General features: G+C 34.9%; 2 protein-coding genes across 3 annotated transcripts; both read right to left on the bottom strand.

The window, feature by feature from the left end:
- Window positions 1-2,788: 2,788 nt before the first annotated feature.
- LOC112568558 lies at window positions 2,789-6,236 on the bottom strand. Its single transcript, XM_025245888.1, has 6 exons — window positions 5,851-6,236; window positions 4,859-4,938; window positions 4,404-4,513; window positions 4,133-4,300; window positions 3,868-3,914; window positions 2,789-3,183 (listed from the first exon to the last, which is right to left on the bottom strand). The coding sequence occupies exons 2-6, from the start codon at window positions 4,921-4,923 to the stop codon at window positions 3,142-3,144; spliced, it is 432 nt and encodes a 143-aa protein (XP_025101673.1). The 5' UTR covers window positions 4,924-4,938; window positions 5,851-6,236; the 3' UTR covers window positions 2,789-3,141.
- Window positions 6,237-8,197: 1,961 nt separating this feature from the next.
- Window positions 8,198-10,912, bottom strand: LOC112568557. Of its 2 annotated transcripts, XM_025245887.1 has the most exons (6): window positions 10,872-10,912; window positions 9,981-10,060; window positions 9,533-9,642; window positions 9,262-9,429; window positions 8,996-9,042; window positions 8,198-8,307 (listed from the first exon to the last, which is right to left on the bottom strand). In XM_025245887.1, the coding sequence occupies exons 2-6, from the start codon at window positions 10,043-10,045 to the stop codon at window positions 8,260-8,262; spliced, it is 438 nt and encodes a 145-aa protein (XP_025101672.1). In that variant the 5' UTR covers window positions 10,046-10,060; window positions 10,872-10,912; the 3' UTR covers window positions 8,198-8,259. The 2 variants fall into 2 exon arrangements, with proteins under 2 accessions (XP_025101672.1, XP_025101671.1); XM_025245886.1 differs by having other exon boundaries at window positions 8,213-9,042.
- Between the last annotated feature and the right edge of the window lie 307 nt (window positions 10,913-11,219).

The raw sequence follows: 11,219 nt of genomic DNA, 5'->3' as shown, positions 1-11,219 counted from the left end.
TGTTGTCAACAAAAACACCGCATTCACAATGAGTCCGTTTAAGTGATACCATTTATAGCGTGGACTGTCTTCTTCCATGTTGGTTGCTTTCAGTGTGGGGACCGGCAGTGCCATTGCAAATCCTTAGGTGAATCTAGTTTCTGGTTCTTTAAAACACCCGAGACCTGTTGACGTCCACCTTTTATTGTACAACGCCATTGAAATGTGGGAGGAACTGCAGAACAAACGACACGCAGACGTGAGAACGCTACAAATACACATTTAATAAGACAAAAAAAAGACAGAAAAAAATGAAATAAAAGGAACAAGAGAGGAAACAAAAAAAAAAAATAAAAAGTGTGTCGGGGACATAGGGGGACACCTACATCGACCAAGCGCCCCTCCCTCCCTTCTCTGTTCGTACCCAAAATAGATTCCTCTCAGATAGGTGCTGCTCCGTTCTCACAACGGATTTTCGCACACATGAATGTTGCTCGAATGTTCTTGAAGCAGATACCTCTCAGACAAACGCTGCTCCGTTATTACAACGGATTTTCACATAGACAGATGTTATGTGAATGTTCTCAAAACATATTCCTTTTCCAGCTCTTTACCCTGGTGACCGCTCTCTTCTCTTTCTTTCTTCCAACCGTGCCCAAACGTCAAAAAAGAAAAACAAAAAAAACAACAACAAAAAAAAAACAACAAACAAACAAACAACAACAACAAAAAAAAAAACAACAAAAAAAAAAAAGCAAAATTGCGTCAAATAACAGTGACGCAGCAACCCCATCCTCCCCTCTAGAACCCAGGCTCGGGCTGAGCCAGCATGCGACCCTCGACAACCAGTAGGACAGCAATAACATGTTTACAGTTTTGTGACCGGTATAGGACAGCTGTTATGGGCAATGAAGTAAACACAACAAAACATTATATGTTACACAAGACGCAATTCTAAGGAAGTGTACAATGGGCTAACAAATAAATGATTTCTAAGAGCAGAGAGGTCGTTGCATGATCTGTGCAGTGCGCCTCGTGATCACAATATCCTGTTCATGTTGTCAATAAAAACACCGCATTCACAATGAGTCCGTTTAAGTGATACCATTTATAGCGTGGACTGTCTTCTTCCATGTTGGTAGCTTTCACAATCTGGGTGAATAAGTTGAATGATAGAATGGGAAATGTCCGTTTGATCTGTGCATAAAAGTGTGTATATCTTAGTATTAATGTAAAGGCACACAAAAGTGCAGTGTGCAACTTTGCTTATAAGGCTCTATACCTCTACGTTGGAGCGAAGGGAGAGAAAGAAAGAGTTCCTGGTGCCAGCTGGTAAAAGTAAAAGTTGACCTGGTGACCTCACAACTCAACAGCACCTTTATTTCTCCCCTAGGCGAAGCTTTTCTCGTGCATCTGAAGACCTAACTGCTAATACAAAAAAGTATTGTTTACATTATTAATACACTGTAAAAGATAGACATTGATTCTGTAGATGTGTTTTGTTGACATGCGAATTAGAGGGAACTTATGCTGCTGAGCACAAGTTTGAGGCTTCAATGAACTTGTTTGTACGAAAATTGAAAAAGTGCTTACATACCCTCTGGAAAGATTTCTTGATGTGGATACACGGACTCCTAACATGATGATATATAGTGATTTAAATAGAATATAACTATAAAGCAGGTAGTGTAGTTTAGTCTTCGGTCACCAGGTCAGACATTAACAGCAAAATACTGTACTGTAATGTGCTTGACGATCATTAAAATGCTTGGTCGATTTTAACTATTTCCCAACCACTCGTTCTAACTACATTAAAATGCAAACAAATGTCGACAGTTCACCGGTAGTTGAACTTTAAATCAAAGACACAGTATGGTTTCCTAGTGTTTATTTTCACTCTTGACTAAGTTCTCACTGTTGTCACGTGCACACTCTTCGGTCACTTGGGTCACAGTCGGTCTGTCACAGCATCCACATCACAGTACACCAGGCTTGTGAGGCAATGAGCCGAGATGTCAGAGATGTGTCGCTCTGTGGGCGACCTTTGTTACCTGTAGGCGAAGGGCCTAAAAAAAAATAATATCAATGCAGTTTTTCTTTTGTCTCTTATAGTATTACAAAATAGGCAGAAATGTTCTATTGTACATAGTATTTTAATATTTCAGATTAGAAGAATCCCAAATGCGTCCCATGGGAATGTCTTGTTGAAAGGCGGTACAATTAAAAGAAACCCAAATTCACTTTATGGGGACGGCTTTAGATACCCGAAAAAAATAAAAGTACATATTATTTAGCAGATGGGAGCCATTGCTTAAGACCGGCTTTCAAATAATTGCTGTTAACTGTCATTCAACTATCGTTTGCACAGCTTTCTCTTGAATAAATTGTGTGAATCACTAAATCACTAAAAGTACTTACGAGTCTATGCTAAATGTTTGTGAGATTTATTTGTCTTTTCTTAGTGTTGTCTCTAACATATTTCTTTAGCTTTAGGTCTTTTTTGTTCTTTGCTCAATTTGAGACTTTGCACAGGCAGGAGCGGAAATAGCGAAAAAAGAAAAGATAAAATTTAAGAAACTCAGCGACGACTAAAACCAGGGCAAGTTGATAAGATCACACGAGAAACGAAGAATGTAAGGAGTTATGATGACTAGGACGATAAAGATGAAAAAAAAACCTGTCAAAGCTTTCAAAAATTCCAAAACACGGTCAGAAACGCTGTAGAAATTAGAGAACTCTACTTACGTAAAGTTTTCTACTCTCTTTAATCTTTTTACTTCCTTTATGAAATTTATTGTGAATGCCAATGTTGTATTTGTGTCGTTATTGGGGTTTTTTTGGTTGTTAAAAATCTTAATGCTGTAAACTGCTTAAAATATTTTTAAAAAACAGTTTTGATTGTTAGCTCAGCTACCGTAATTTTATAATCTAAAAACATCAGAGGTTAGGAATGAAATGCTAGAGAGACATTAAAAAGACAGAAAATTAAAAAAAGTAAAATAAAAACACTAGCATCAGAAATGAAAATGCAGATATTTTTTCAAAAATCCATTACACCCCTAAAAGACACAATAAATAAATAAACAAACATAAATTTGCTATTTTTTTGGACAAAATTTCCATTTATTTGGAGCTTCTTTTGCACATCATCGCAACAGATTGTCAACATCCCCCGATGTCCTTCAGCTCTTGGTGGTTGTGCATCTGGCAATATAAAAAAAATGATACATGCAAACAAATCTGCATCTTTCAGAATATTTCATTTATATATCGTCTTAGAGGTAAGGCTTAGGCCATCCCTTAACCTTTACGTGTAGTAGCAGAGTGTGATGCAAGAGACCACACACATTCTTTGCGACATTTTTTTGAGGGCTGTGATTGTCTTCTGTCAATCCCGGCCTTACTTTTCCTAACTTCTTATATAGTCAGGTACACTTTTCTGCCAGCTAGGTCGACTTGATGAAGTTTGCTGCGCTAATCAGGCATCGAACCGTTTCGTGCGGACACCAGAACTCTAACCACTCGGCTATTCGCCTTCCTGTCTTCACGTGAATATTTAGTTAAAAGTCATTTACTATTTAATCCATAAAAGTGGTTTTAATTTTCGAAGACTATAAGTTAACCTTTAGTTTCTAAAAATGCAGATTTCTTGCAATTTGTAGCAGCATGTGCAGATGATCTTGTCTTGGAAACAAACATTGAAGGCCGCAGAATGGGTTATTTTAATTTTGACTCGGCAAATTATAGTAAAAGCTCACCTCTGCTAGCCCAAGAAGTAATCTCTCTTGAAAAAGTTTAGTCCTTCACTAAATTGTATAACCTTTTTATCTATCTAGACTTTTCTGTCATTATATATGTCACCGAATGTTTAGAATATGATGAACTTACCTGCTGAGTGAGGTTTTTATATTCTTGAAAAGTTACTTTCCTGTTGTCTGGAAAGATAAATACAATCGAGATGTTTAGGCAGGGTGACATGCACCTAAAACATAGTTCAACTGCTACACAGTTTACAAAGATCAACATATTTCAAACATTGATAAGTAGTGAACAACAAATCCTTATTTAAAGTTTACCCTACGACCTCTTATTGTATCTAAATACCCTTTTATTGTAGGAATGATAGAACTGATTTAGAAGAAGGGTTTCTCACTGTCCACATCCAAGAGGCTGAAATATATGCAAGTGATTGGTGAATCGATCAGGCCATCGATGCTGGAGTCGAGATTGTCCATAAGGTTAAAGGCGATTTGAGTTTGAAGAGGAGGAACATCTGGAGGATCTAAATTTCTAAACTCTTCAAAGCTCAACAGTCCATCATCTGCAAAATTTATTAAATTCTTTCAATACGGTATTACATTTTTCAGGAAACACGAAGAGCAGTGAAATAAACATTGACGAACATGAAAGTATCGAAAAAGTACCGTTCGTATCAGCTCTCCTCATCACAGTGAACACTTCACTCATACGGATACTGTCATCGCCATTAAGGTCCAGAGCTTTAAAATTTGCGAGCTGTGCATCGTTGGAAAAGCTAAAAATATCAAAAATTAAGTGTTTTTCTTACTTTCATAACATGAAATTTGACGAAGTGGACTTAGCTAATTTTTCTGCAACTGAAAGTTATATTTTGTGTTTTTTGGTTTGTTTCTTTCTTTTTTTCTTTTGCGTGTTCGTTTGTGTTTTGTATACGTCTGTGTGCAGTTTATTTCTCTTACATTTCTGTACTGAACTAAAATTGTGTTACTATCATTTTGATACATTTTAACAAAGGCTTTTTGTGTCTTCACATTATAATATCTGATCAGACCTGACAACATTTTCTTTTCACATCTCTTTAGACAAAATAAAATGTTTAGCTGTTTTCATAAATTATTACCCTCTCTGAAACATGGTTTCGCTAAGAGCAGTCGCCAAAAGTCCGAAAATGATGATGATTTTCATTCTGATCTGATTAATCTGCAAAAAGCGGGCAGTCAGGAAAAAAGTATTATTATGTTATGTTTTTAGGGTTTTTTTTTTTGTTGTTTTTTTTGTTTGTTAATTTTAATATGTAAATACTTTCTCTTACAACGAGACAAGTTACCTAAGACATTTTTAGTATTTATTGAGGTTCTTCAAAATTTCATAATGAACGCGCTTATAGATCATTTTTGAATGTTATTTAATATTAAAATTAAACACTTCTGTAAGTCATTTATTAATAATATGAGTAATTGGCTGTAATATTTGGAATTGGTGTCGGAGAAAATTAAAATGTTTTTATTTTAAATTATTTACACGTCTCTAAAGAGCAGTAAAATTTTAAATATTAATTAGTATGGTTATAATAAGATAATTTGTTTAAAATATGGATCGACGATGATAAAGAAAGTGAAGTGATGGCAAAAGAAAAAGCGTAAGACGGATGCTTCAATCAGAACTACTGACCACTAGTTACAACATGACCTAAGCGGCGAGTAATATCTGTGTTTGTGTTTATTAATGGACGCTAACAGACGAGCTCAATCATCTGTGAGTAAATCACTCAAAGAGCCAATAGATGTATGAGTACAAGCTGATATAAGTGTTTATATAATTAATTCTTTCATTACATCTGTTAACACGTATCTGCTTTTATACAAATCATGATTTTAAATCCGGTTTGAGAATATTTAAAGCATAAGTTTTAAACAAATTTATAAATAACTCTAAATTAAATGTATCAATCAGCTATGGAATTTTGCACCTTTCGAAAATCTAGTAAGAATTAGTTTTACTTTGTTGGAAGTTTGACACAAAATTATTTAATTCTACATTACCTATATTTGTAGATGCCATGACAAATACTTCACCTTTTATTTACTATTTTAAATATATATATATACTTACCACTTAAAGTGCAGAAACGTGAGTAGAATCAAGAATGCTTGAGCTCTGGTTGTGTTTTAGGAAGATTGCAGGACAGTTTATATAGTCTGTGGATGAGTAACCAGACATATGTCAGGATTAAGCCTGATAATTAATGTTTACTAGACATCTTATTTGATATTGACAGGTGACCGCACGCTCAACCTGAAATCGAAGTTGTGTTGAGATTATTGAGGTGAATACAAGGTATGAGTGACAGCGTGGCAGTAATATTACACAAATATTCTTTCCCTTTTTTCGACATTTTTAAGAGAAGAGAGGTTTCTCAAGACACACATCAATGTTAAAGCAAACGAATATGAACAGTACGACCGTCGTCATGTAAACTAAAATCTCGATATTTTTCTGTAAGCTCATATACGCGCGCGCGCACACACACACACACACCCGCAAGCATACATAAACACGCAAGACGAAAGGCTTAAAAAATTATCACAGTATAATAATATATTAAAAATTGAAAGCAAGCATGATGACTTTTCAAATTTTTTACTGAAAACGACACATGTAACGACAGATGTAACAAATTAATTCTGGAAAAAAGAGAGAAAGTGCAAGAGAACCGCAAATCATACCAACATCGTCAAACAAGAAGCACACCTGCCGCCTGCTGTAAATAAAGGAAGGAGTGAGATGTTGAGGGGCGTGAACTCCGCTCACTTAGTGTCACGGCTGGAGGCGGGTGATGGAGGGTTGTTCGAGAGGAGGTTAGGGTTAGAGAAACCAGTGTTGGGAGTCAAAGAAAACAAGACATACACCTGTATGGTTAATGAAGTGGAATAAAAAATTATTAGCCTTTTCTGGAAATGCAGAGAAAATCACGTGTACTTTTTCCACGTCTCTGGTCGGAAGGTGTTTGTGGATTATGTGCAGAATATGGCGCTGAACAATTTCAGATTTCCATAAAGATACTCATCATGACACCTGGGAGTTAACAACTGTACATCATGAGAAGATCGGACAGCAAGGAGACCAGCAATGCTGGAGTCTCTCTACATCTTGTATCGTGTTTCCTGGAAAAAGAGTGACTTGGTTACATGACTTACCATTTCAACTGGATTGTCTCCCTTGTAAAACTTTCCTAGTACTGTATATTTGAAAACTATTCGCAGAGTTGAGCGTCCTGGACAAACCCCTACACCCACATTGACTTATGAGGCTGTAAAGTAACAGGACCCCTCCATATGAGCCACTTTGTTGTTTATCTCTATTTGTATCTTTTGTATGTTAAATACATTATTATGGCTGTACTTTATGTTAGACATTATACAATCTTTTGTCCGTGGAAGAGCTGGGGTTGGCACATGTGAGCCGTAAAGAGAAAACTGTTGTCGACTGAAGTCTGATTAGTGTACATCTTGTTCCCATGCACGATTAGGTTGACGTGGGGAGTGACAGTCGAATACTGTCAACCATGGGTCCGGTGTTTTCATTTGGCGTAAAAATGCAGAACATTGAAACAGAAATATTGAAATAGTGTCAAACAACACGTGAAGGCGGTGAGATATTACTTGATAGTTACCGCCTGGCTGTCACTGGCAGCATGTGTTTGCTCACTCTTTTCTAGAAAACTTTGACTTAAAGTTCACACATTAGTGGCAAACAAGAAGTATGGTAAAGGAGATTTTTACTCTATTAAAATCCTAATTTGTTTTAAAGAAAGTGGAGTATAAAACTTGCCAATGAATTTCCTCAGCCAAAGTAAATATAAGGCATGTATTATTACAGGTATGCTTAAATAGTAGTTATGTTTATTGGCCTGCTTGATTGTTGAAATCTACGGAAACGTAACTACTTAAAACTGTCTTAATATTTTTTTAAATTTTATTTCATATAAGCTATGCACCTACAATTTTAATAGTAAGTAGCCAAATACAATGACACTGGAATATTACGTCAAACGTCGTCTGCTGTAAGCGGCCTTTTTCAATTCCGGTGGAAATTAGAGAACTTTACTTACGTAAAGTGTTCTGCTCTCTTTTAGTCTTTAATCTTTTTACTTCCTTTGTGAAATTTATTGTGAATGCCAATGTTGTATTTGTGTCGTTATTGTTTTTTTTGTTGAAAATTTTAATGCTGTAAACTGCTTAAAATATTTTTAAAAAACAGTTTTGTTGTTAGCTCAGCTACCGTAATTTTATAATCTAAAAACATCAGAGGTTAGGAATGAAATGCTACAGAGACATTAAAAAGACAGAAAATTTAGAAAAGTAAAATAAAAACACTAGCATCAGAAATGAAAATGCATATATAGTTTAAAAAACATCACTCCCCTAACTGACACAATAAATAAACAAACATAAATTTGCTTTTTTTTCGACAAATTTGCATTTATTTAGAGCTTCTTTTGCACATCATTGCAACAGATTGTCAACATCCCGCGATGTCCTTCAGCTCTTTTTTAAGGTGGTTGTGTATCTGGCAACATAAAAAAATGATACATGCAAACAAATCTGCATCTTTCAGAATATTTCATTTATATATCGTCTTAGAGGTAAGGCTTAGGCCATCCCTTAACCTTTACGTGTAGTAGCAGAGTGAGATGCAAGAGACCACACACATTCTTTGGGACATTTTTCTGAGGGCTGTGATTGTCTTCTGTCCATCCCGGCCTTACTTTTATTAACTTCTTATATAGTCAGGTACACTTTTCTGCCAGCTAGATCGACTTGATGAAGTTTGCTGCGCTAATCAGGCATCAAACCAGCGCGCTGTCCGTTCGGACACCAGAGCTCTAACCACTCGGTTATTCGCCTTCCTGTCTTCACGTGAATATTTAGTTAAAAGTCATTTACTATTTAATCCATAAAAGTGGTTTTAATTTTCGAAGACTATAAGTTAACCTTTAGTTTCTAAAAATGCAGATTTCTTGCAATTTGTAGCAGCATGTGCAGATGATCTTGTCCTGGAAAGAAACATTGAAGGCCGCAGAATGGGTTATTTTGATTTTGACTCAGCAAATTACAGTTAAAGCTCACCTCTGCTAGCCCAAGAAGTAATATCTTTGGAAAAAGTTTAGTCCTTCACTAAATTGTATAACCTTTTTATCTATCTGGACTTTTCTGTCATTATATGTCACCAAATGTCTAGAATATGATGAGCTTACCTGCTCGGAGAGGTTTTTATATTCTTGAAAAGTTACTTTCCTGTTGTCTGGAAAGATAAATACAATCGAGATGTTTAGGCAGGGTGACATGCACCTAAAAAAATAGTTCAACCGCTACACAGTTTACATAGATCAACATATTTCAAACATTGATAAGTTTCGAACAACAAATCCTTATTTAAAGTTTACCCTACGACCTCTTATTGTATCTAAATACCCTTTTATTGTAGGAATGATAGAACTGATTTAGAAGAAGGGTTTCTCACTGTCCACATCCAAGATGCTGAAATGTATGCAAGTGAACGAGGAATCGATCACGCCGTCGACGCTGGAGTCTAGATTGTCCACAAAGTTGAAGAAGATTTGATTTTGAAGAGGAGGAAGATCTGGAGGAGAGTCATTTGTAAACTCTTCAAAGCTCAACAGTCCATCATCTGCAAAATTTATTAAATTCTTTCAATATGGTATTACATTTTTCATGAAACACGAAGAGAAGTGAAACAAACATTGACGAACATGAAAGTATCGAAAAAGTACCGTTCGTATCAGCTCTCCTTCTCATGGTGAACAGTTCACTCATACGGATAATTTCATCGCCATTAAGGTCCAGACCTTTAAAATTTGCGAGCTGTGCATCGTTGGAAAAGCTGAAAATATCAAAAATTAAGGTTTTTTTTTATTACTTTCATAACATGAAATTTGACGAAGTGGACTTAGCTAATTTTTCTGCAACTGAAAGTGATATTTTGTGTGTGTTCGTGTTTTTTTTTTTTTGCGTGCTCATTTGTGTTTTGTATACGTCTGTGTGCAGTTTATTTCTCTTACATTTCTGTAATGAACTAAAATTGTGTTACTATCATTTTGATGCATTTTAACAAAGGCTTTTTGTGTCTTCACATTATAATATCTGATCAGACCTGAAAACATTTTATTCCACATCTCTTTAAACAAAATAATATGTTTAGCTATTTTCATAAATTTTTACCCTCTCTGAAACATGGTTTCGCTAAGAGCAGTCGCCAGAAGTCCGAAAATGATGATGATTTTCATTCTGATCCGATTAATCTGCAAAAAGCGAGCAGTCAGAAAAAAAGTATTGTTATGTTATGGTTTTTTAAAATATTTTAATCTGTAAATACTTTCTCTTACAACGAGACAAGTTACCTAAGACATTTTTAGTATTTATGAGGTTCTTCAAAGTTTTATAATCAACGTGTTTATAGATCATTTTTGAATGTTATTTAATATGAAAATTAAACACTTCTGTAAGTCAGTTATTAATAATATGAGTAATTTTCTATAATATTTAGAATTGGTGTCGGAGAAAATTAAAATGTTTTATTTTAAAATATTTACACGTCTCTAAAGAGCAGTACAATTTTAAATATTAATAAGTATGGTTATAATAAGATAATTTGTTTAAAATAGGGATCGACGATGATAAAGAAAGTGAAGTGATGGCAAAAGAAAAAGAGTAAGACGGATGCTTCAATCAGAACTACTGACCATTAGTTACAACATGACCTAAGCGGCGAGTAATATCTGTGTTTGTGTTTATTAATGGACGCTAACAGACGAGCTCAATCGCTCAAAGAGCCAATAGATGTATGCGTACAAGCTGATATAAATGTTTATATAATTAATTCTTCAATCTGAGAATATTTAAAGCATAAGTTTTAAACAAATTTATAAATAACTCTAAATTAAATGTATCAATCAGCTATGGTTTTTTGCACTTTTCGAAAATCTAGCAAGAATTAGTTTTACTTTGTTGGAAGTTTGACACAAATTATTTAACACTACATTACCTATATTTTTAGATGCCATGACAAATACTTCACCTTTTATTTACTATTTTAAATATATATATACTTACCACTTAAAGTGCAGAAACGGGAGTAGAATAAAGAATGCTTGAGCTCTGGTTGTGTTTTAGGAAGATTGCAGGACAGTTTATATAGTCTGTGGATGAGTAACCAGACATATGTCAGGATTAAATTTGATAATTAATGTTTACTAGACTTCTTATTTGATATTGACAGGTGACCGCACGCTCAACTTGAAATCGAAGTTGTGTTGAGATTATTGAGGTGAATACAAGGTATGAGTGACAGCGTGGCAGTAATATTACACAAATGTTCTTTCCCTTTTTTCGACATTTTTAAGAGAAGAGAGGTTTCTCAAGACACACACTAATGTTAAAGCAAAAAAATATGAACAGTAC

This window comes from Pomacea canaliculata, linkage group LG7, assembly GCF_003073045.1.
Source record: "Pomacea canaliculata isolate SZHN2017 linkage group LG7, ASM307304v1, whole genome shotgun sequence".
In the NCBI taxonomy this organism is placed as follows: Eukaryota; Metazoa; Mollusca; class Gastropoda; order Architaenioglossa; family Ampullariidae; genus Pomacea; species Pomacea canaliculata.
Note: the sequence above shows the minus strand (reverse complement) of the source record. Positions and strands in the feature narration are given on the sequence as shown.